Source organism: Staurois parvus, unplaced genomic scaffold, assembly GCF_062004578.1.
Source record: "Staurois parvus isolate SC_StPar_1 unplaced genomic scaffold, SC_StPar_1.0 ptg001066l, whole genome shotgun sequence".
NCBI classification, from domain to species: Eukaryota; Metazoa; Chordata; class Amphibia; order Anura; family Ranidae; genus Staurois; species Staurois parvus.
This window is the reverse complement of record NW_028318862.1, coordinates 3,204,076-3,230,066: the sequence shown is the minus strand read 5'-3', so window position 1 is coordinate 3,230,066 and position 25,991 is coordinate 3,204,076. Positions and strand designations below refer to the sequence as shown.

Below are 25,991 nucleotides of genomic sequence, written 5' to 3'. Positions count from 1 at the left end.
TGGGAGGAATAGTGCCCCATCATTGGTATTAGTGGCAGGAATAGTGCCCCATCATTGGTATTAGTGGCAGGAATAGTGCCCCATCATTGGCATTAGTGGCAGGAATAGTGCCCTATCATTAGTATCAGTGGAGGAATAGTGCTCCATCATTGGTGTCAGTGGAAGGAATAGTGCCCCATCATTGGTATCAGTGGCAGGAATAGTGCCCCATCATTGGTATCAGTGGGAGGAATAGTGCCCCATCATTGGTATCAGTGGGGGGAATAGGTGCCCCATCATTGGTATCAGTGGCAGGAATGGTGCCCCATCATTGGTATCAGTGGCAGGAATAGTGCCCCATCATTGGTGTCAGTGGGAGGAATAGTGCCCCATCATTGATGTCAGTGGGAGGAATGGTGTCCCATCATTGGTGTCAGTGGGGGGTGGAATAGTGCCCCATCGTTGGTGTCAGTGGGGGGGGGAATAGTGCCCCATCGTTGGTGTCAGTGGGGGGGGGAATAGTGCCCCATCGTTGGTGTCAGTGGGGGGGGGAATAGTGCCCCATCGTTGGTGTCAGTGGGGGGGGGAATAGTGCCCCATCGTTGGTGTCAGTGGGGGGGAGGAATAGTGCCCCATCGTTGGTGTCAGTGGGAGGAATAGTGCCCCATCGTTGGTATCAGTGGGAGGAATAGTGCCCCATCATTGGTATCAGTGACACCAATGATGGGGCAGTATTCCTCCCACTGAGACTTGCTGACCCTGTTCTCGTATGGTGCTGCTGCAGCCAGCATATGTGGTTGCAGCAGCACCTCTACACAGAACACTTACCTGCTGCTCCGGCACTCAATTTTCGCGGGGCCGCTCGGCTCCGCCCCCTCGCCGGTGATTGGCCGCCTGTGTGCCTTTCCTGAGCTACAGTTCTGGCGGCCAATCACCGGTGAGGAGGCGGAGCCGAGCAGCCGAACGAACATCCAGTGGCCGAACTGAAGGAGACGCCGCGCTTCCTGGACCGGATCGTCGTGGGACTGGATCCAGGTAAGAGACATCAGCCCCTGCAAACCCCTGTACTTAATGCCGCAGCCCCCCTAAACATGTGTACCGGCGTATAAGACGACCCCCGACTTTTGAGAAGATTTTCAAGGGTCAAAAAGTCGTCTTATACGCCGGCAAATACGGTATATATATAAAAAAATAAAATAAAAATGGAAAAATATATATTTTTTTTAAATATATTTATAATTTTTGGTTATGAACTAGTTTGGGTTATTTTTTTTTTACTAAAAAGATAACTGAATACATTTTGGCCAAGATTTATGATGAAATATTGTTTATTTGCAAAATTTTATAAGGAAAACACTTTTCAAAATTTTTGGACATTTTCATTTATATAGCAAAAAAAAATAAAAATCCCAGTGGTGAATAAATACCATCAAAATAAAGCTTTATCTGTCTCAAAAAAATGCTAAAAAATTCATATGGGTAGTGTTGCATGACCGCGCAATTGTCATTCAAAGTGTGATAGCGCTGAAAGCTGAAAATTGGCCTGGACAGGAAGGGGGTGAAAGTGTCCAGAATGGAAGTGGTTAAATAGAAGAAAAAAACACAAAAAAAAAAAAAAACCACCAAACCTATTACCAGTGGTTTTTGCAGCTTATAAAAAACAATAATGCCAGTGTGTATGGAGCCTAAAGATTCTAAAAAAGAAAAGCTTCTGTAGTTAGTAGTAAGCACAACCCCAGCAACATTCCACAGCTATCTGTTCATCATTGCTATCAATGTGGCCCAAGAACTAATGAAGGATAAAGAGTGGTGTGGAGATGGCCAAAGTGTGCTGGGGCATGGATGATCTCTGGTTAACAAGTGCCACTTCCCTTGAGCAGAAATTTGTCCAAATATCTAGGCCAAGCGTTCTCAAAGTTCCTCCTGGGGTTCATAGGGGTTTCTTGAGCAATATGCAATGGATAATTTCTCTTCTGCCTGCACTGGCCACCCATGTGTGGGAATATTTTCAACTGACCACCAATATAAAAGTGACAGTGACCACTAATAGGGACATCACAACATTTGCTGTCTGGGTTTAATTTGTTATTATGGTAAATTCAATATAATCTCCTTTTTTTGTCCTACAGGGCAGTTAGGTGCTAAACACTCCAGGTACATACCATTCTCTATTGTTCTAGTTAACATTTTCTACAACTTACTGATTACATTATTGTACTGCAAGCTGTAGGCATTTTTAGCAGGGGTTCCCTGGGACCTGTAAAATATATCCGGTTGGGAAAGGCTGGTCTAGGCAGTTAAGCGTTTCAGAGCATCTCCAACATTTTACGTCACTAAACAAACCTAAACAGTTCAAACTTCAAATAAAATGATTATGAGGTTACCTCCAGTAAAAGAAAAAAAAAAAAACAAAAAACACACACAATGGTTAAAGTGATTGTTAAGGTTCTGATTTTTTTTCTTAAACATGTCATACTTGCCTAGTCCTCTCGCATCCCATGATGGTGCTCCAGGCCCCTCCCCCCTAATGAGTGCCCCCCCGAGCAACCTACTTGCTCTGGGGGCACTCATACATGCTAGCTCCCGAGCCACCTTTGTGCATCTATGAGACAGTGTCTTGGCCTCATCCCCCCTCCACACTCCCACCTCACTGGCTGCAATTGAGCCAATGGCTCCCGCTGCTGTCTCTCAGCCAAGGAGGAGGCAGAGACCCTGGAGAGCTTCTGCTCTTGTTCACAGGCAAGTACAACGGGGAGGCTGAGGGGGGAGCTGTACACTGAAGGTTTTTTACCTTCATGCATACAACCACTTTAAACCAAACAGCTGATCCAGACATATAGAATGCCAATGATATACGCACGGGTCAATTTTTCTTTTTTGGTAAAAGTCCACCCCTCTAGCCTCCTCTAATGATGGACAGCCTCACAAAGCAAACCAGGCCAAAATGGGATCTGCATATAACTTTGGCAGGTGATAAACTCTGATCTATGAATATTTTGGACATGTGACATGGCCTAAAGTGGTAGTAAACTTGTTGTTTTTTTTTTAATTTCACGTACAGGTAAGCTTATAATAAATCTTACCTTTAGGTAAAATGAATATCTCCTAAACATGCACCTTTTTAGGAGATATTCTCTTTTCTAAAGCCGGCACATGCGCGCTGAAGGAACGTCATACCCGTGCCATTCCATCAGAGCTGTGTGCCGTGGCCCAGGACTGCTACACGCATACGTGAGAGTGACATCATCACGGACCAGCCTGTCAAGATGGCCAGAAATCGCAGACCTGGAAGAAGGTGGAAGCCTCTGCAGCAGTGACAGCATGCCACTGGAGGGCTTCGTTTTCCCATAATGTGCTAGTATGCGATGCATACTAGCACATTATGACATTACCTTGCAAGGGACTTTTCTTTTTTTTCCCCCCTCTCTTTCTTGCAGTTTACTACCATATTAACGCAGAGCGACAGCTTTTTACGTGTATGCACCATTCTGTGCATTAGTGCTCTGAGCCTCAGTTGGTGTGATAATACTGCATGGTGACAGCATGACAGCCTGGGATTCTAGAATGTAGGTTGAATGATGCTAGCTGACATTTCCCTTAAGACTGGCAACATCTAGTGGCAGGATGGAATACCTGCAAGGGACAGCTCTGGATTAAAAGGCAATCATTGCAGCAGAAGCGGCTTTCCTTTATGTCCTTTAACCACTTCCAGTCCGGACACTTTTACCCCCTCCCTGACCAGGGCAATTTTCAGCTTTTAGCGCTATCACACTTTGAATGACAATTGCGCGGTCATGCAACACTGTACCCAAATGAATTTTTTACCATTTTTTTTTTTTTTTTTAGACAGAAAGCTTTATTTTGGTGGTATTTTTTCACCACTGGGATTTGTATTTTTTTTGCTATGTAAATGAAACTTCCAAAAATTTTGAAAAAAAATGTTTTTTTTTTTATAAAATGTTGCAAATAAATAATATTTCATCATAAATCTTAGCCAAAATTTATTCCGTTATCTTTTTAGTAAAAAAAAAAAAAATCCAAATTAGTTTATAAGCAAAAATTATAATTTTTAAACATTTATTTTTATATTATTATTTTTTTTTTTACATACTGTCACCATAGCAGTACAGGGTCACCATAGTGACACTGTACTACTTGTGGGGGGTGATGAAGATTTTTTTTTTTTTTTTACACTGATTGCTTTTACACCCATATAGGATGTAAAAGCAATCATTTCTCTTTCTCTCTGTGTGCATTCTTGCACTCATTGAGAAGTACTGAGTGAGCTGTGATTGGTCACAGCTTGTCACATGGTACAAGGCTTTTGTGAATAGCCTTGTACCATGTGACCTCTGTGATCATTCACAGATTTCACACGTAGTAAGCAATGATGTCAGAAGTGACATCTTGCTTACTACTTTGCATGCGATCACTGATTGGCCAATCAGTGATCACATGATCGGGACCTCGTACAGAGGTCCCGTCCGACGATCAGTGTTTCACTGTGTCTGGAGGACACAGCGGGCACCGGATTGCGGTGCTGCGCGCTCCCAGAGAGCGCGCACAAGCAGGGTGTGGGGAGGCCGTTTATAAACGGCCACCCGACCCTGCAGTGCCACCATCCGGCCGTTTATATGCAACGGCCAGTCGGGAAGTGGTTAAAAAATGGAATTTCCACTTTTAAGATAATCTTGTGTGCATTTTTTCAATGTATGCTCAGTTTTCACTGCTTAGATGTGTGACAGGTTCATTCTGGAGTGCGGTGGACCAGGAAACGGGGGGAAAAAGGAGATGGAACTTTGACTATACCCTGTAGTTATGATTAGACCGTAACATATTATGGCGTGCTAATTCTATATGTGTATTAATGGCAACCAAACATGTACATACACCTAAGAAAGCGCACCAACCTTGCGCATTACCTCAGTAAAATGTGACTTTATTGAATTTGAAAATATACTCACAGAAGTAAAACAAGTGTGTAAAGTCCTTAGCGACACTTAAAACAGTCAGAGACCAGTGCGAGTCTAATCATGAGGGAAGATTCTCAGTCAGGCTGACACGTTTCGAAGGGAGTCCCTTCTTCCTCAGAGCTCCCTTTGAAAATGCATCAGCCTGACTTAGAATATTCCATCGTTGTTAGACTTGCGCTGGTCTGACTGTCTAAGTCTCACTAAGGACTTTACACACTTGTTTTACTTCTCTGTCAGTATATTTTCAAAATCAATAATAATAAAAAAAAAAAAAATAATCACATTTTACTGAGGTAATGAACAAGGTTGGTGCGCTTTACAGCATTGGTCGGGCATCCCCAGCTTTGTTTAGAGCCGCACAACCTTTGATGCTTTGGTGGTGAACTTCTTCAAGTTCCGGGTCTATCTATACACCCTTGTTCTAGGTCATAGAGCGCAGGGTTTTGCTTTATGTACATACTCCTACCATTGCTTCATGACTGGGTGCATTAACTTTTCGCCGTTTTCCAAAGTAAAATGTCAATTTTTTTTTTTTCAAATAAATTCCTGTAAACATTGAAGATTTAAATTTAATGGGAAAAAATGGGTGAATTATTCCAAACAATCTGTGAGCACAAAGCTGCCATCTGAAAATACATTTATACTTACTTTTATCAGAGAGAAGATCTCATCCATGTAAGGGCGGATATGGCTCCGGACAAAGGAGACCAACATCCCCAACTGTTGGAACATGAACTGAGGAGAGAAAAGGAGCACAGATCCAACAATCACTAAAAGCAAAACTTAGTACTGCAAAGTATTTCTAAGTGAAAATATCTAATAGCACAAATATCACTCGGAGCAACCACATCCTCTGGCTCATTTTCTCAGTGCTGTATGGCAAAATCAGAGCCATTTCCAGGTAAAATTATCCTCTCCCCTCCCTTCCCACGTCCACTTTTGCAGTCATATAATCTTCAGGACCATGCCAATAAACAGTCAATAAGTAAAAAAAAAATCCACAAGATTCCTCCAGGTTCTTCAATACAAGTCACCAGGGCACTGGCGTTATCAGTATGCTACAAAAAAAGCAACAAGAAAAAATAAAAACCTGGCTAGGGCTGAACAAAAGACCCCCAAATCAACAAGGACAACCACTATTCATGCCAAATGAGAAAATTGAATAGAAAAGTGCACTATAATAAATATATATATATATATATATATATATAGCATATATCCAACAATACAAGTGTTAGTAGGGGTGCATGTGATTAGAAAGTGCCGATTGTCCCTGTGCCGAACAGAAGGTCAGAGGTCATGCAGCCTCATAGGACAGTCAGAGATTAACCAGTGCTCAGCCGGACACTGATAGAAGTCACAAGACTGCTATATACTGCTGATGAGAAAAGATATTTAGCAGTTTATATTTACTACAATGATTGTATATCCATGTTCCATGGACTGGGGAAGACCAGATATAGTGAATGCAGCCAATAGGAAGTGGCCACATCTCTGGAAAGCAACATGTGCACATGAGGCAAGGCCTCTTACTCTGTAGTCCAGAAAGTAGGAGATTTGGGACCAGTATATCACATGACCATGTGTTCAGGTAAGTATTTCCAAGGTGCTACCAGAGGTCTTTAAGGGTGCCGTGGGGGAGAATCACTGCCACTTGAACCAGAGCACCCGATCCCCAGCCACACTGTATGTTGGCACTGGGAGTCACACCGTTTAGCAAAGGTCTAGGGGTGTGTGTGTAAGTACGTTTTACTTTTAATCTTGACCCCCTGGTCCTGTCCTTTAGGACCTGTTTGTAATAGCAGACAGGTCTGCAGCTCCTCTACAAAAGAGATCTGAGAATGGATTGCTTTTCATAGGCATTCACAGGTAGTAAAGAGGCAATATAGGTTTTCTCCTCGCCGCCTGGTTTAACCTCGTAAAAAGCAGCATCAACACACCACAACCACATGCAATGCACACACAGTTGCGGGGTGGTTGTAGTTCAACCCCATTCACCTGGAGGTATACTTCCAGCTGCGGCAACAGCATGTGTACACCCCCATCTGCTGCTTCTTCAGCTAAATGGGGAGCAGTTGGGGCTGGTAAAAGCAGCCCAATTGCGTGCTTTTTCCACCCTCCAACCTCACAGGTGAACAAGCCGTTGGTTCACATCTGTGTGGCTGTGTGTAGAGCAGCCCATTCATTTCAATGGGCTGCCTTACCCACGGACATGTAGAGAAAGTTGTCCCTGACCTTAGTTTTACAATTGAGTCACTGAGCTCCTGAGGGCGACCCATTCTTTCACAAATGTTTGTAGAAGCAGTCTGCATGCCTAGGTGATGATTTTATATACCTGTGGCCATGGAGGGGATTGGAACACCTGAATCCAATAATTTGGAGGGCTGGCCCAATACTTTTGGCAATATAGTGTAACTGAATTCCTTTACTAAAATCCTTATTCCCCCCTAAAATGAACTCTGAAAATCTCAGAACACCGTATCTGAACAGCTTCAGCCTTCATCCGTGGGTGATAATAAACTGCAATATTTTCCATGTAGACCCCAGTTCCAATCTGCACTGAGCCTCTCCAGTCTGTTGTGAAAAAGGTGCTGGCTCCGAGAGCCTGACCTTCCTCTGACAAATCAAAAATACAATACAAGAGAGACTCACACTAATGAAGTCAAAACCTTAAAAAAAATAAAAATAAAAAAAGAAGTTTAATAGGTGACACCGACAGTCGCCGCCTGTGGTGGGGTTTATCATAGAGATGGGCAACACAATTTACAAAAAGAAACACTTCAAACCCCTTTCGGTATTTAAAAGGAGAACAGTCCATATTAACCAATCACACATTCATAAAGAACACATCTCTCAATCTCATAAAAAAGGTCTACACAGCACACATTTCTGTAGGCAACAAAGAACCAAATACAAAACCAAATCAAAAACTCCAAAAAGGAATATAGTATCTCTATGTGAATGTACTGTGTTGTATGCAGGGTGGATAAAAATCAATGATTTAAAAAAAAAAAAAAAAAAAAAAAAAAAAAAAAAAAAAAAAAAAAAATCGGATTTTTAATTTAAAATTGGATTTTTTTAAATAAAATGCTTTTTGAGGAAAATATATTACCATCCAAAGGTTATTCCATCATGAAATAAAGATTAGTTTTTTAATTATGTAGAATAAGGCTGTATATGTTTACTTTTTTTGGTAAATAAATTCCATGAATCCATTCACAATGTCATGCTCTTCCAGAGGTTTTTGTAAGATTATTGGGCAGTTTCTCTGCCTACAAGATATTATCACAGATGCTCGGTTTACTTTTGCAGTTCTCAAAACTGAATTGGACTCAGCGGAGATCACATGCCTCTTCTTCACAGCAAAAATGTTATAACATGAACAGAGTTAAGAAAAAGACCTTCATCCTAACTTCTACAAACCTATGAATACAGAATCAACCCCTTCAGTGATAAGTTTCAAGAAGTTCAGTGAATAGAATAGAAACAATATTTTTCTGATTGTTTGGAGTGGAATAGATCTGCACAAGAAGAAAGTGAAACTAGGTGTAAGGAGGAAGGGGCTGACAGTCTAAGTTTCTTAAAATATATATTTTTTGTTTAGCCAAATTAGTTAACAAACATGGATGTTTAAGCAAATCACATATGCTGGAATGTTATTGTTTCAGTTGAATAAATCTATTTAAATTGTTGTTATTAAGGTAATGATTATTTTTCTCCTTCCTAAGTACAACAGAAAAGTTGTCCAAATATGAATGATTAACCTATTAAACTGGGGATAAAAAAAAACTAATATGGAAAGTTGTTATTCTAAAAATCTTCATCTACTTGTATATTAAAGTTATACCAGCAAGAATTAGTCTATGTAGAAAACTAGGATTTAAATCAAGCCTTACTGACTAGTGATTTAAATCGTGATTTAAATCAGTTTGATTGAAATCAAATCCACCCTGATTGTATGTATTGCATTAAAAGGATGATGTAAAATCAGTAAAGTGCTGCCTATGTATGTACAGCCTTACTAATGAACCCCAATAACCTCAAAGGATGCCCCATATCCCTTGGTGGATTGCCACTGTAGGGGATTAAAACAAATGCTCTCACATATTTCTAAACAGAAAATAATTGCTTGCAAACGTAAAATTAACTCATTGTTGGTATTGAGCAGTAATAGAGGTCAGCAACCAGCAATTACAGATGACAGTGATCAACAGCCAAGAGTTGATGCTTACCTGCGGCGACATTAATCCTGTCCTCTTTTGGACCGAAGTCAGAACAGAAAACAAAAAGGAGGAGAGACATCGCGTTAGGGTGAAGAACATAAACATTATAACATAACTAACCACTATAGCTGGAAATCGTTTATACATTTGCATTTTATATTTTGCTGGGCTACTTTGATCTCAGACAATATCAGATGTATGGGTTAGAAACCTTGTCAAGTTTGTATTGCTTGGATGGAATCTAACAAGAGCGCTAAAAAAGTTTGAAAGTACAAAAGGTTTAAAAATGTATGTTCACCTTTTCAGAAAAAAGTGAATTTAACACCCTACAGCCCCCCCTTCCACCCTCTGCTATACTTACATCAGTGGGTGATAAGTGGTCAGTGCCAACTCAGCCAATGCAGTGGTCCAGGATCTAAAAAAAACCCACTCTTTTCTCCCTTCTTTCTGCAGGGCTTCCAAGATGGATCAGAGGGATCCTCTGAGCCGCGCTGACCAATCAGAATCGCCTCTGATTCATCACAGAAGCTCTGCAGACAAGAGGATGGTGAAGAGCTGGGATTTCAAATGACCTTTGCACTGGCTGTGTGGGCAGGGACAGCTCATCACCTACAGAGGCAAGTACAGCGGGGACCAGGAGGATGGAGAGGGTGTAGGGTGTTAAGTTCACCTTTTACCTCTTGGGGTGAGTTATGCAAATATCAATATACCTTGATGGGTGGATGTCAGCCTGGAGGTGAGGGCACTCCTAGGCAGATTATTTGCGTGAAGACCTCCTTAGGTAACCATACAAAATGCTAAGCCTTCATAATAGAATGGAATAAAAAATTAAATGAAATTATAGATGATGCTGGATGTCCTCCAGCCAGGAAATGATGTGGGCTTTATAAGACTTGTTGCAGCTTCTAAAAGCACACTGAGAAGCACACAGTGTGCAATGAAATCACAGAAAGGAATATCAGCACAGAAGAGGAACCGGTACAACTCAGGACTGAAGAGAAGGCTGGAGTTCAGCTTTAACTGACCTGGCTTTGTTCAGCTCAGGGCTCACTTTGAGTTCTCTGTCAGTTGATACAATTTACAAGAAATTTGTGGTATGACATTTGGAATCTCTGTGCTGTTGGTTTCTTTGACCCTACGTTTACATCTGTGCGGGTGGTGCCACTGCGGATTCGTACGAAAATCCGTGCAGCTGCACCACCTGCACAGAGAAATGCAGACCCGCCCGCACTGGAAACGCAACCGTACTGGGAACCGAGGTTCCCGTGCGGGTCTGCGTTTTCGCAAGAAGTGCAGGGACTTTCCCTGTGTGTCAAGGGCATGGGAGCCCATTCAAATGAATGGACACGGCCGCATAGATGTGAACTGTGGGTAAAGCAGAATTACACTGTATCTGAGCATCACAAACCAAAAACGCTATTTAATTCAATTCATTTTTAATATTCAAAGCAAACTGCCCCATCCATCCATGCCACCACGCTTTATTTTGATGAGAAATCACTCCCTAGGATTTCTGGCTGTGGCCATCTTGAATAAGGGCAGATGATTCATCTGAAAGCGGAGTTCCACTCACACTGTCAAAAAATAAAAGTCAGCAGCTACAAAAACTGTAGCTGCTGATTTTTAAAAATAGCCACTTACCTGTCCCTCGGTCCCGTGGTGTGTCCCCCGCAGCCCGTTTCACCGGCCGTCCTGTACTCCAGGAGGCTGACATCTTCAGTGTGGGCACACGGCTGTGTTAGCTTGTAGCTTCACAGCCGAGTACCCACTGCGCATGCGCGAGTAGAGCTGCGCTTCATGAATGGTCCTGTAGTCTTCTGGGACCTGTCACGTTTCCCAAAAGACTACAGGGAGGACACCTTCCATTTCTGATCGCCTAGGCGATCAGACCGGAAGTGGGAGCGGGTACCTGTCAAACTCGGGTACCCACTCCCCCCCCGCCCCCAAAAGGTGCCAATCCTTAATGGGGAGTGGGGAAGCAGTCCTTAAAGTGGAACTTCCCCTTTTGGGTGGAGCTCCGCTTTAATTCAATTAATTTTTAACATTCAAAGCAAACTGCCCCATCCATCCATGTCACCACGCTTTATTTTGCGGAGAAATCACTCCCTAGGATTTCTGGCCGTGGCCATCTTGAATAAGAGCAGATGATTCATCTTAAGTATGCAGGCAGCAGGATGTGCTTAGGTGAAAAAGCCCCTCCTGAAAACTCCTGGGATGTATGGCATTTGCTTAGGCATGGACACTAGAAAGTGACTGAAGAAATGTATATATGTTTAAAAAAAAAAAAAAGTTTAAGTAAACATAATATGCTTTCCTATCTAAATACTAATGCTAGCAGCATAAGGATTCAAAAGAGTCAGTGCTGATTGAGAGTGAAGTCTAATGGGGAACAGACAGCAATAGCCCTGTGTGGTTCGCTCTGAGCAGTATAGAATGTGAAAATTCTTCAAGACTTACTTGAGGAGAAGGTTGATGAGACTGTGGAGAGAATATAAAAAAAAACAGACGTCAGTAATGTCCAAAAAAAAAGAGAACCTATTACTCAGTAAGCACTGAGTATACACACCTCCCGCACGTTGCTGTCACACAGGCGTATAACACTCAGGAAAGTAGGCATCACTTGAGGTAGAAACTGGACACATTTCAGTCCAAGAGACTTGAAGATAAAGGTGATGGCTTGAACCACCATGGTGTGATGGTTAGATAGAGACTGGTCCCTCAGGATCCGCATTAGGGTGACCACAGATACCGCTGGGTAGAACTCATCTAGGGGAAGATTGCCCATATTCACCAGCATCTCACTGGTACTGCAATCAGCTGAAAGAGCAGAGGAAATAGTGTAATGAGCCCATGTTCACATGAAGAATCCCAACATTCCCAAAAATCCCAAGGTTTTGTACAAAGGGTTATTTTAAAGTGGATATACAGGCAGAAAAATGTAAGCACCTCTTATCTCCTTTAATATGACAAAACAAAATAACCAATTTTATTTTATATAGCGTCTTTAAAAAGGTAGCTTTTCAAAGTGCTTTACAAAGAAATCACAAGAAATACACAGAATAAAAACAAAAAGAAAAAAAAGGGATCATTAAGTGAAAGCTTGTCTTAAAAAAAAAAAAAAAAAAGAAGTTTTTAGATTTGATTTAAATGAGCTTAGAGAAGAGGACTCTCTGATGTTCTTTGGAAGTGAATTCCAGAGTTTTGGAGCATAGCAGGAGAAGGCTCTGCCTCCCGAGTGAAGGTGAGGGGGGGCAGGTGCACACAGAAGACCAGAATTTGCCAAGCTTTGAAGAGCCTTATAGGCGAGTAAGAGGATCTTAAAGTCTATATGAAACCTGATAGGTAGAGGGCAAGGACTCCAGGATAGGGGTAATATGGTCTCTTGAACCCAACCAAATGAGGATTTCTGGCTGCAGAATTTTTAACATATTGTAGTCGAATAGTGGAGTTAGGTACACCAGCAAATAGCATTGCAGTAGTCAAGTCGGGAGAGCACAAATGTACGGATCAGCTTTCAGCTGAAGGGTATGATAGAATAGGTTGAGGCCAAGCAATGTTTCTCAAATGGTAAAAAATGTTCTGACATTATGTACACGTGGATCAAAGGTTAAGCTAACATCAAATATCCCAAGATTTTTCAGTTTAGAATGAAGCTCAAGTACAGTGCCATCAATAGGCTACTGGGACTGGCCTTACACAATTGATGGGGGAGTGCCAATAAGCATGACTTTAGTCTTGTCACAGTTTAATTGAAGGAAATTAAGGGCCATCCAAGTTTTTATATCACAAATACAGTTAGGAGAAAAGCATCCAATGTAGAGTCCGGTTTAGTGTGGATGTATATCTGCGTGCCATCAGCATAGAAGTGATAATTGATCCCATGTGATATAGGCAGTTGGCCAAGTGGAAATATGTAAATGCTAAAAAAGTAAGGGGCCAAACTGAGCCCTGAGGAACACCGTCCTTGACTGGCCCAACTTGAATGAAAATCACCAAGAAAAACAAAGTGACAGTGATCAATAGGATATGAATTTATTTCAGAGCAGATTCTGCGACTCCAAATTTGGTTTCAAGGTGAGAGTGTAAAAGATTGTGGTCTACAGTATCAAAGGCAGAACTAAGATCCAGTAGAATAAGAATAGTTAGTGAGCCAGAATAGGAAGCTAACAGGTCGTTCATGACTTTGACCAAACCGGTTTCTGTGCTGTGCAGTTGCCGAAAACCAGATTGGAGGGGTTCAAATAGGTTATTTAAAGCCAGGTGGTTATGTAACCGAGATCACAACTCGCTCAAGGATCTTGCCAAGGAAGGGCAAGTTAGATATGGGGCGAAAGTTGTTTAAGTTGCCCAGAGCCATGTTGGTTTATTTTGGTACTGGGGTGATGGCAGTTTTCAGGATTGTTGAACAAAACCGGTGCTAAGGTAATCGCTTATGATATTGAGAATAATGGGGCATAGAGAACTAAAACAGGATTTAAATAAACACGTGGGAATAGGATCAAGAATGCAGGTGGAAAATTTCGTATTAGAGACCAATTTAATCAGAGATACAGAGTCAAGCAGAGAGAAGTGGGAGAGAGAAGAACCAGTAAAACTGGGTGGGTCATAAAAGGATATGGAAAAACGTGTGGTAAGGTAGGAATATGGTGCCTTATTTTGTCCATTTTTAAAAGGAAAAAAAAAAAAAAAAAAAAGGAAAACATAAGAATGTGTTATAGAGCTGTGTTGAGGCTGGTAGTGCGGAGGGACTACAAGGCTTTAATAATCTATCGATGGTCTAGGGTTGCTATGATTGTTGTCTATGGCATGTGAGAATTGGTTTGATCTAGCCGTCTCAATCTGCCCCTTATAGATACACAAATGATCTTTCCGAACCTTATAGTGAATAGTCAGGCCAGAATTCCTGGAGTTAAAGCTGAACTCCAGGAATTAAGCCACCTTGTAAACTGTGCTGGTTACTGAAGTTTGCCTTATTTTACTGATTAAGCAGCATGCATTAGTGGGCCAACACAAAAATTACAGCAGTAGAAAATTCTCATGTTCTATCTAGAAAGGTGAAAAAACATTCAGTGGTTTCCTCCCACTTTTTGCCATTTCCTCACCAGAGTCCGGGTTGGCTTTAGACTCAGACATACTGAGAGCTGATGATTCTCTAGACTGGTCAATCATTCCAATGTTCACTTTGTGCTTGTATGGGTCCAGAGCACCCAAAAGGCCCAGCACCCGGATAGCCTGGAAGAAAACACATATGATCAGTCCTGGGGGATCTTTCAGTCACAATACTATAGCAGGGCGTATGCGTGATACAGCATTACTCACTTCCCGGCGGATGCCCTGATTCTGCTCAGTCTTCAGGAAATTTAGCAGCACCTCCAGCAAAGAAGGGTACTTCCGGTATGGCTCTACCACATACCCTGTGCTAGCTACCAGCTGCCCTAGAGTCCACAGCGCCACCTAGGGAGAAGAACAAGGCGTCAGACAGCTGGTCTCCAAGTTCCAGTTCTGTCAATCAGATAGGACTACACTTACCTGTCTCTTTGCCAGCAGAGATGAATCCTGCAACATATCCATAATAATTGGGAATAACTCATCCATCCACTTTCTCATCTCCAGCCCACTGACCTGGAAGGAAAAAGGAAAACTTGTCACACATCAATGATAAAGGGAGGAAGGGGGAGGGTGGGGTTGGGTGGTAAACACCTGGAAAATACTGAATAAATGGGGTGGTTGAGTTCGCACAGGGGAGGGGTAAACATTTAGTCTAGTAACTCGCTAAAGGAAGAGCTAGACTGTTCTCACCCAGAACTAGGAACCAACATTAAGAACCTAGGATGTAGCATTATGCAACCTGAACTCTATACCTAGTGTATTATACATCTCATATTGCTCTAGGTATAAAGCAATATTAATGTACATAGAATATACGGTCATGAGAGCTGTAATGTTAGTTACAGTGTAACACATGGAGAAATAAAACAAGTGAAAGCTGCAAGAGCCAGTCAGGTGACCATGCCAAGCTTTTACACCCTGCATTGCTTTGACCACCCCTCCCCCCCCCCTTGGACCAAGAGTCAATGTCACCTACCAAGTCCAGCAACAGTGTTGCTCTGTACCCCGGGGTCTGGCCCCACATTGACAATGGAGAGCACCAAGTGCAATTCACAGCGCCCGTCCCCCAAATCAATAAGACACGTTCACATAGGATTGCTATTGACAGGAATGTTTGAATTGAAGTTACTGGGACACCACTGACCTCAATGCAAAAAAATCAAGTCTGCTTTTTTATTAGTAGACCCTAGTTGCAGATGAACTCCAGTGAAACACCACAGTCTGAACCCATACATAGGAAACCCTTACTGTGGTATATGGACGGACACACACACACGTTGTATAGATACATTGAATGAACATACGTAGACCAGTGAAAAGTCTATTTACACATTAAAAAGGGAGGCCAAGATTGAAATAGCTGGCTGATTATTCCTATGCTAATTCTACTTAACAGATAAGCAGTACCTGTATAACTGTAATGGGAAAAATGTTAATTGGTCAGATGTTCAATTGTTTACTGCTCTGGGGAGGGGGGGGGGGTTGTAAACACTGTAGCTTATTTGTAGGTCTTAATTGCTGCTTTCAGTAAAATGCAATTAGGGTCTTTTCAAGTTAAGAAGAAGTTGCTTGACCAACTAATCAGCTGGTTTTAGATGGTGGGTAGAAACTATATCAAAAAAAGATTTTGATTGCTCACACAACACCATTTTGGAAGCTACCTAGGTGCATATTGTAGACTGAAAATATGTTGGACAGGTAAAATATCTCTTTGCCTGCTAACGTATCATCTGAGCAGGATTGGGTAAGTGGAAGGCTTTTGATCACTGTATTATTTGCAAACACTCTGTGGACTCGGTTATGTGCTGGGACCCAATAAATGCAAGCCTCTCTGGAGAACAAAGCTGCTGCAGAAAAAAGTCAATTCCTCGGATAGAGGAGTTTTGCATTCCATATTGGCTAGCGAACTCTTGCCTCAACAACAATAATTATCACTTCTCATATATGACAAGAGGTACACCTGCACTGCATAGTGTCTGCTTTTTTGCTCTGAGTGATCATCACACTTGTGATATCTACCCCTCCCTCAAACATACACACTGGTACCGCCTCCATCCCACCACTAAACAGACATGTTTGCTGTAAGCCAGGTTTAAACTTTCAGCCCGTGTGCTCGGTGTAAAAAATGTAGGAATATGTAAGTTAATTAAAAAGGTTTACAATGTGCTTGTCTGAAGCTTTTTTTAAATTATCATATGGACATTCTTTACAACAACAGGCCAACAAAAACCCACTGTATACACTGCTACACCCACAAAAAGCTCTTGCTATGGATTGCCATGTCTAAGTAGTATGTTATTTAATACAACAGTGAACTTCATCCTGTTGACATTAGAAAAACAATGCACCTTCTTGGTGACGATTATGCAGACTTACCTGGGCGAGCTCTCCAACTGTTGCCAAAACATTGGTCACCACTCCAGGGTTAGGATCTAGGTCACGGAGTTTTAAGATCAGAGCCTAGTGATTACAGACACCAAAATCAGAAACGGTTTGACCGAACACAACAGACCAGCTATGGTATTAAAAATTACAAAAAACACCTTCAAAACAATGGTGATATAGAAGTGTGTGATACAAAATTCTACTGTTTATAAGCAGTTTCGACCTCTCATATGGGCAGATGGAGAGTTTCTCTCAGTACATGTTGTGGCTACAGTGTTTGGAGATGTCTTCCTGCAGCCCCATGGGATGCATTTCAAGTATCTCAGAAGGCTGGAAGGCCATAGGCTGATCTCTACTTAGATCTCCTGACACTTGTCTATGACATCATGCAATGTAAAAGACATGTTGCCAGATCTCATGCATGGGCAGACAGATCTAGCACTACGTAATTCAATTTACCAGTTGCCATAGTGTCGAGAGATCTTGCAATAGTTCAGCACCTATGAACCTGAAATCTTCTGGCATGCGCATTGTGTATCCCAGGAGACTGCCTAGGTGAGGCATGAAGAAGTTAAATTGTAAAGATAATAGAAAAAAATATTTACAAAAACAAAGATGATAAAAAAAAAAAATATGTAAGCAGTTATGAAAGAGGGGAGGAACAGAAGAGAACGCATTGGAAAATTTTTTGAAAGCTAAACTTCAAAAAGCAAAATGTACCCTAAAATCACTCTAGGAGAAACCATACCTTAAGTACTGGCTCCATGTAAGGGCGGATCAGTCGCGGTGCGTTAGACACAAGGTGACCTAACATACGAGCACTTTGTTCCTTGTTCCTCCCAACGCCACTGTGCTCCAGCTCTGTCAGAATCTAAGGACATTCAGAAAGATTAGTCTTGGCTCGGCCAACAGTAGAGATCCCAATACAACTGCCAAGTGTAATCTACCTGGATGAGCATCTTGCGCAGGAATGGCATGACAAAGGCAGGATTCATACTGCTGAGACGACCAATCGTACAGATGGCCAACTCCCGGATCTCAAACACCTCATCATTCAGAGCCACAAACAAGGCCTGAAGGCTCTCCGCCTGAGCCAGATGGGTATCAAACCGTTCGTCTAATGATGCCAGAACGCAGTATCGGATATCAGGGTCTACAAAAAGATCCCAAGACAGAGTTATGATTTCTTTCTTGAAACACAGTTTAATTGGTGTATAGAGATCAAGTGGGTACCATGACATTTGGTGTTACCTGGGTCTGTAATTCCGACCACCAGCAGTTTGCCTAGAACATCAGCAACAACCTGCACTGCAGTCTGACTCACATGTCCGTGTCCACTCAGCAGCTGGATAGAGGGAGTCAGAAGCCGGGAGCAGGTGCGAGCGGCTTCCATTCGGATCTCCTTGTGCTCGCTGTTTAGGAAATGATCAGCACAGTGACGCACAAACTGTGTCAGTGAGTGACCTGAAAATAGAAGAACAGAACACAAATGTTAGTCGCGGAACTCCATGGAGGATTTAGGCAATCACACTTAAGACACATACCTGGAAGGAATATTATACAGGCACTTCACTTCTAAGAATGATCTATTTCAATGTTTGAAATTTCCACTCGCCTGCTCGCCAATGGCGAGTGGAGATTATGGTGGGGGCGAGTGGAAATCATGGTGGGGGCGAGTGTCTCCCCCAGGGCTGTCTTGCTGAGCAGGCTCGGAGCTCAGGCCGGATTTGTCAGTGGCACCGAGAGCCGTCAGACTGCTCAATAGAAACCCATCTCTTCAGGGAAGCCTACCCCACCCCCTGCTAACTTGCCAACCTCCTCCACTCTTCCTACCACTCCATCCCCCACAGCTTTCTCCTCCTGTGCCACCATCCCCTCCCTTCTAGATTGTAAGCTCGAAAGAGCAGGGCCCTCGATCCCCTCATGTTTTGCATTGTATTGTAATTGTTCTGTCCCCCATTGTAATGTACAGCGCTGAGCGAACTATTGGCACTTTATAAATACTTATAATAATAATAATAATAGATGAGCGCAGTGAAAGCAAAGGAAGGAGTGTGTACTGTGCTCTCTGCCTCCCCCTAGAGTGCAGTACCCGGCTCTGTGAGTGAACAATGAAGTACTGCAACTTTTTATAGGGTGTGTGTGTGTGTGTACACATGTACGTGTGTGTGTGTACACATGTACGTGTGTGTGTGCACGTGTCTGTACATGTATCTGTGCGTGTGTATTTCTGTGTATGTACATGTATCTGTGTGTATGCATGTCTGTACGTGCCTGTGTGTGTGTGTGTAGATGTGTGTGTGTGTACAGGTGTCTCTGTGTGTGCTTGTAGGTGGCGAGTAACTCTAAAGGCCTGGCTAGTAGCTCAAGACTTGAAATTTTAAGCCCTGATCTAGTTCATGGGGTAGAGGGTTTGGAGGAAACTAAAACATTGGTGTCTAAGCAAAGTAAATAACTGCCATTACCTTCAAACTCAAATGTTCCTAAGGTGCGGAGAGCAAGGGTTATGCTGCCCACGTCACTAACTTCAGGAATATTGGTGAGACTTGGAGAAGCCAGCTGCTGTGCCAGGCCTTTGGGCATCCCCGGGTGTCGGAGAGGTTTGTGCATAAGAACCAGCGAAAGCATTTTCAGCAGGCCATCCTGAATGTCCTTTTTGAGCTGCGGGATGTGACGACTCAGGTCATACAGAACAGCTGTCAGTGCAGGGCTGGAAGAAAGAACAACAGTTAAACTGATACATCACTGTCACCTATTTCACCATCATCACTCAGATAACATACCTCAGCCCCACAGACAACATGGGCTCCAGAAGTTCCTTAATATCCTGCTGAATGGAGGGCCCCATGGCTCGGGCCAACATGCTGATGCAGGTAAACACTGTGGCATCCACCTGCATAGTCTTCTGCCTCCTGTATAAAAGAAAGAGTTCACATCCAGTTATACAGAAAAATTTAGGAAATAAATACTTGTGAGCCACAAAATAGTTAACTATAATAGAGTTCGCTGGCACTTGGTCACATCCTCATATGTGCTAAATGGTTAAAAATCAGAATTTATAAAAAGTGCCACGCCCTAAAGAGATGACCACTCTATGAGATAAATGGATGCACTCCACACTACCAGCATTTGAATCCAGATTTCAGAGTGGTCATCCCTTTCGGACACGGCACTTTTTACACATCCAGTTATAGCTTCCCAAAACGACTTATGCCCAGTACACATAATGAGAAGAAAAAAAAAATAAAAAAAAAAAATTAAAAAATCCGCATTCAGAGTGATTGTCCGATAATCTGATGGTTAGTACACAGGTCTTGATCCAAATCACAACTGTTCATGCAAAACCAGAAAGGACAAGCATGAACATTTCTCATACAATAACAGATCAAATGATTTTCATTTAATCAGTACAATATTCGTCCATTAAAATAAAAAAAAAAAATATACATACATCATGTGACCAAGGGATGATCACTCTTCCGATATTCTCATCGTGTGTACGAGACTTTATGTGAAAAATCAGCGAATATGAATGAATGATCACTCTTCGCTCTAATTAGATTGAGCCACAAATTTCCCACTTTCCCCCGATGTATGTTGTACTGGAGCTGCTCTTTGCTGAAAGAATGCAGTCATTACTGCTAGCAACTATAGCCGCTGGCAGTAATCACGCTAGGAATCCATAGTGCTGCTTGTACCAAAGTCGATCGATCGACTTGGGTACATTCAGCCTGCCCATCCCATACATGGATCGAATCTCGGCTAGTCCCTGCTGAACCAGCAGCCATTCAAACCATCTATGGCTGGCTTTAGGGGCACAGACAGTTCATTCATTGCACGAAAGGTTTTTAGACATTTCAGTGGTGCTTAGCAGTACAGCAATGCTATGGGGACCAAGGGTCAGGTAGTCAATGCAAGTGAACTGACACGTAGTGAGTGTTAAGTAAAGCCTTGAAATGAAGAACGTCAACACCAGTATTTCTTGCTTGTCTGTGTAAAGTTTACTGATAACAATATCTAAGGGTACAGAGCTAGAAGCTGTGTGACATGATTAGTAAACTGTAAACTGCTTAAATAACATGATCTTCAGAATTAGCTATACCTGAGGCATAAAGTGAAAGGGATTTTGGAATTCCTGACTATCGCAGAATAAATTAGAAAAAAAAAAAACAATTTTAGCATGCTGTGTTTTGAGTCCATTGTGCGTTAATGGAAGTAATAGATGAATTGGTAAATAATAATGTTTGTTTGACATGTGAGAAGAGACGAACCTCCTTTCCCATCAACATTTTGATTACAAAAAGGGGTTTCTCCAAAAATTAATTGAGAGGACATGACAAACCTCTTGAGTACAAGCCCTATAGTTAAAGAACTGTAAAGGACAATGGCTAAAGCAAACCCCTCTGGCATTTTTTTACTTTTAAAAGCAAAAATCCTACCTACTACACAAACTACCAGATGCCAGTTATGGGGAGTGAAGCTGGAAGTGATCCAGTGGTTATATAGACAAGACAGGATTTGGGTTAGTGTTGATGGCATCAGCATGAAATCAGTTTAAGACATTTCTGAGTGGATTCAGAATACATTCTAGGGTGCCTTTGACTTCCTTATGATCAACTTCAAGTAGATTTTGTAGTTCCATACACTTGTATAGGAATGCAAAACCCTCCTGGAAACAAAACAAAAGGTGGTCGGCACAGACCCTTATCCTGAGAGCAGCAAAATCTTTGCTTGGACTTGGATCCATATACAGCTGAAGCAGCCAAGTTTTAAAATGCAGACTATGCAGTTTAACAATTCACATAGAATAAATATTATGAATGCTTCAGTCAGAATTCTGCCATGGTGACAACAGTAGCTTCGAACAATTCTGAAAGGCTAAATATTCTAAAACGGACTGATGAGATAGCAAATCTGCCTTGAGAATAAGATGTGTCACCTGCATTACAATAACGTGACTCACTTGTGAGCGAAGTCCTTTGGTGGTAAGGCAGACTTAACGTGCTCCAGAATTTTGGGGAGATAACAGCGAATGTCTGACCTCACAGCAACAGAGATGAGTCCCAGAGATTGGAAGGCCACAGTGCGCTCCTTCTCCTTGCGCACACAGCTCAACAGATGGTTCATGGTGTCCTGAAGATATTGATCTGCAGAAACAACTTCTGTAAAAGACACGGTACAAGAATATAGACCTGTAAATCAATCAAAAGAAAACGAAACAGCAGACTCACTGGACCACATTTTCTGTCCTGACGACACTCTTCTGTATTAAACCCTAACAGAGAGAACTCTTAGCTGAATTATGCACATATGACCCAAGTCCATTCCTACCTGTATACGCACAAGGCCTAAATGCTGCAAGACGGGGAAGGACGTTCAGAATGGTCAACTGGATTAAAGGGCTCTTGCTACTTCGACATTTTAAGACCCATCGACAAATCTAAGGAAACAAAAAATATTCAAAACACTAACAAAAGGATGTAGAAGGCCACATGTGCACAGATGTAAATTAAGAATAAAATATGCCTTGTGTAGCAAAAACGAAGCTTTGGGGAGACTCCGGTGGGTTGTACAGTCCGGTACTCACCTAAACTCAGAATATTCTCTACACTGACATTTACTTGCACAAATAAAGGTTTATTGAATACAGAAGTGTTGCATTTGGGAGATTATATTGTACGTGCAAGTGGAGGTAAAAGCAGATGCAAGCATAAGTGTTTACAGTAAAGCCATTGACTTCTAAACCAGATGTATTTTATGCTTAGTTACATCCATGTGCATGCGGCCTGAAGTTGAAAGAAAGAAATAAAACAAAACATTTTCATAAAAATGAAATCGTACCTGATCAAATTTTTCATCTACAAGCTCACGGCAGGCTCGGCTTTCCACCAACATAGACTTGTCAGGCATGGGGGCAGCTCCATATCCTAGAATTCCCTGCTGTCCCGTGTATCCTAAAAGGCTCAACAAAGCATTGGAAGGCTGTGGCTGAACTGACTGGAAGCTGGCAAAAGGGGTGATGTGTCGGGGCTTGAGGCCATAGGTCATGAGGTCTTTACAATGTTTGTCATGGACCAGCTGCTGCTGAGTAATCTCCTCCATCTCCTCTCTCAGACGCTAAAGGGATAGAAATATTGCAGCACCTATGATTATTCAAGTGGACTTGAATTCAAAAAGTGTAGATTTGGTAAGCTGTAGAAATGTTACCTGTGCATAAGCAATACCTTGGAAAATCTACCTAATGTCTTTAATTACACTTAAAAAAAAAAAAAAGCAATATACTGCCTGTGCCTAGGCAATCCTTTTCTTTGGCTTTATAGTTGTATGTCTGTATAGATCATCAAAGGTACTCAAGCCTCTGACTGCTTAGTCCAGTGATAGCGAACCTTTTAGAGACCACAACCCAAAACCCATTTAAATCGCAAAGTGCCAACACTGCAATTAAACCTGGAAACTAAGGTTTTAGTTTAGAAAAAGCTTTGGCCACCAGCGCAAAAGGGCGGCAATGTTCTGCTGACCACCAGCGCAAAAGGGCGGCAATGTTCCGCTGACCACCAGCGCAAAAGGGCGGCAATGTTCCGCTGACCACCAGCGCAAAAGGGCGGCAATGTTCCGCTGACCACCAGCGCAAAAGGGCGGCAATGTTCCGCTGACCACCAGCGCAAAAGGGCGGCAATGTTCAGCTGACCACCAGCGCAAAAGGGCAATGTTCTGCTGACCACCAGCGCAAAAGGGCAATGTTCCGCTGACCACCAGCGCAAAAGGGCAATGTTCCGCTGACCACCAGCACAAAAGGGAAATGTTCCGCTGACCACCAGCACAAAAGGGCAATGTTCCGCTGACCATTGGCTTTTGGCCTGCTCCGAAAAATGCATCTGAGCGCATTTCCTACCATGTGGGGCCCTCTGCTAAAATCACAGTCCAGTGATCCCAGTCCAAGTAAATAAAATTTTCTTGGCAGTGCACTGACCGGACGAGTTGCAGCTAATGAGACGCGGCTCATGATGTCATGGCTACTCCTTTCCGAGCAGGCGCATTGGCACCTATGTGCTCTGTTATCAGATGCTCGGCTGCTGGGGCAACTTGACTAGCATGCCGACAGAGCTCTGTGTGCCTGCTGCGGCACGCGTTCCATAGGTTCGCCTCCACTGGCTTAGTATCACCAGATTTTGCAATGCCACCACTGTGCTGATCATGGTTTTCCATGATGGAGAGGAAAAAGGTAGTTGAGGGCCTGTAGTGCAAAGATCTCCCCGATTCATTAGTTCCATGGAACTGTATATCCCACTCCTCTCTGACATTAGAAAGCAAAGCCCTGCTCCTCCACCAAAATGGCAGCCTCCACACAAAGACCCAGAGCATAACAAATCATGGAAAATCTCTGGCCCGTTCACACGGTTGTTGGCTAGCAGGCAGGGGCTCAGAGATGGGTAAATAAACAGATCTCAGTGCAGATGTCTGTAGGAAACACATGAACTGAGGGCTGGGAGCTACTGGAGGGCTTTTAAATTCTTTAGGCCAGAGATAGGTAGCCTTAAAAAAAGTGGAGATCTACCAGAACATCATGGGAGAAGTCAAAGATCACCGGGCACAGTGTCACCTCCTCACATCTGATTTAAACCACTAATTGCTGTAGTACCGTGTCGCAATAATATGCATTACACGGAAATCATGGGTTTAAATCAGGTGGTGAGGAGGAATTATATCTCCTCCTTACCACCTGTTGAACATACACAGATTGCTTTTTAGAGGAGCAGTAGTGCCAGCTGCACTTGTGAATGAGTCCTTAGTTGCAATCAAAAGTGGCACGCTTAGGGCTTGTTCACATGCAAAGGTGGGAGAGGGGCGTTAGAACCCTGAGGTTGATTCACTTAGCAAATGTAGCACCTCCTAGTTAGGTGCTAGCATAGGTGTTCATAGGCAAATTTAGTTTTTTGGGCTCCTGCATTCAGGAGTTTTGGTGTGCTTTCAGAAATGGCACCAAACCTGTAGGATATAATAGAAGTCTATGGCTAAGCGCAGCAAACCCCCAGGAAAGCTACAAGTACACTGAACTGCACCCACAGTGTGGGGAAACAACAGTGCATCAATGTGAAAGGAACCCTATACTATTATACTCATTGTATTGCTTCACACCGACCTGAAGGATCTCTTTCCTGCTGCTGGCGCCACTCTGGAGACCGCTAGCCGGGATAAGAGGTGAAGCGCAGTTGGTATCACTGTGCATGGCAGAGAAGCCAGCACTACAGAGGAGGCATCGGCTTATGCGGCTCTTGCTCCCTATTACAGCTCCAACTTTACAAACAGTCCCTCTGCACTGCATTCTGATACTCTGGGATGAAGGGCCAGCAAGCCCAGACCATGATCTGGTTGCTGACCCCCGTTTTAGGCCTTGTGTTTCCAGCAGGTGGGCGAGCCATCCCTCAAATCGTTCTTGGGAACGGACTTGGAAAAGATCAGCTGTAGGGAGGCCACAGGCACCATTAGTGACTACTCCTTTATCCTCTGCTTCCCCTTTTTATTGGCACAGCTTACACAGTAGAGTTCTTATTTAAACAGCCCTAATATTTACTTGACTTTTTCGGTTATGTTAAACTTGTAAATCCATTGTCTGAGATTTTTGCTATGATTCTAGCTGTGAAAGTTCTCTACCATATACACTCCCATTGTCCCCTTCCTTCTCCCCAGATTTATTCTACTCACCTCGCCTTCCATGCTGCTGATCCGCACTAACTCATTAATAATCAGCAGTGCTCCATGGATCCGGTCATCTCTGTTCATCCCCTTTTCCTTAGACAGGGACTCATCAAATCCTCGTTCCGCTTCCTCGAATGTTTGCTAAACAGGAAAGATAAAAAAATTATAGATTATAAATCGCATAATGTCATTTCCAGACTTCGCTCTGTAAACAGTGGGGCTTTTACTTCTGTGAGTTGCTGGAAATCGTGAAGGCAGGTTCTCACCCGATACCACTGGGGTTTCTGTAGCTCCTTGGGTTCGCGCTGTGTAGTAAGAATCAGGCAGGCTCTCAGGGCCGCCACTGCTCCCTCTCGGATCGCCTGTTTAGGATCCCATACACCATAGAAGATGCTGTCAAAGAAAGGCTGCACTTGCTGGAAGAAAAATGTGGGTGCGCTGACAGCCAATTCCTTCAAAACAAGCACCTGAACGAAACAAAAAAAAAAGTCCAGATTTAACCATTTGACTAAAAAGGGCGAGGTTTTATTTTTTTTTGCACAGAAATTACAATAAACACCCCCCAAATACATATTTTCTGAATGCAGAAAACCTAGAATAAAATGGTGCTAGCAGCTGTTAGTCA

At 42.8% G+C, this 25,991-nt stretch overlaps 1 protein-coding gene across 7 annotated transcripts in view; it reads right to left on the bottom strand.

The window, feature by feature from the left end:
* MTOR (mechanistic target of rapamycin kinase) overlaps positions 1 to 25,991 on the bottom strand; it is a 216,320-nt gene that overhangs the window by 164,695 nt on the left and 25,634 nt on the right. For 4 of the 7 annotated variants that reach the window (XM_089658401.1, XM_089658405.1, XM_089658403.1 and 1 more), the window contains exons 5-22: positions 25,633 to 25,833; positions 25,373 to 25,507; positions 22,511 to 22,786; positions 22,001 to 22,109; positions 21,633 to 21,831; positions 19,453 to 19,581; positions 19,135 to 19,379; positions 17,921 to 18,133; positions 17,617 to 17,822; positions 17,418 to 17,540; positions 16,661 to 16,744; positions 14,705 to 14,797; positions 14,495 to 14,629; positions 14,278 to 14,407; positions 11,742 to 11,992; positions 11,633 to 11,653; positions 9,185 to 9,208; positions 5,601 to 5,687 (exon numbers count right to left, since the gene is read on the bottom strand). In XM_089658401.1, coding sequence (XP_089514527.1) covers positions 5,601 to 5,687; positions 9,185 to 9,208; positions 11,633 to 11,653; positions 11,742 to 11,992; positions 14,278 to 14,407; positions 14,495 to 14,629; positions 14,705 to 14,797; positions 16,661 to 16,744; positions 17,418 to 17,540; positions 17,617 to 17,822; positions 17,921 to 18,133; positions 19,135 to 19,379; positions 19,453 to 19,581; positions 21,633 to 21,831; positions 22,001 to 22,109; positions 22,511 to 22,786; positions 25,373 to 25,507; positions 25,633 to 25,833 — 2,661 coding nt within the window. The remainder of the gene's footprint in view (positions 1 to 5,600; positions 5,688 to 9,184; positions 9,209 to 11,632; positions 11,654 to 11,741; positions 11,993 to 14,277; positions 14,408 to 14,494; positions 14,630 to 14,704; positions 14,798 to 16,660; positions 16,745 to 17,417; positions 17,541 to 17,616; positions 17,823 to 17,920; positions 18,134 to 19,134; positions 19,380 to 19,452; positions 19,582 to 21,632; positions 21,832 to 22,000; positions 22,110 to 22,510; positions 22,787 to 25,372; positions 25,508 to 25,632; positions 25,834 to 25,991) is intronic. The other 3 variants (XM_089658402.1, XM_089658406.1, XM_089658407.1) reach the window with 1 other exon arrangement.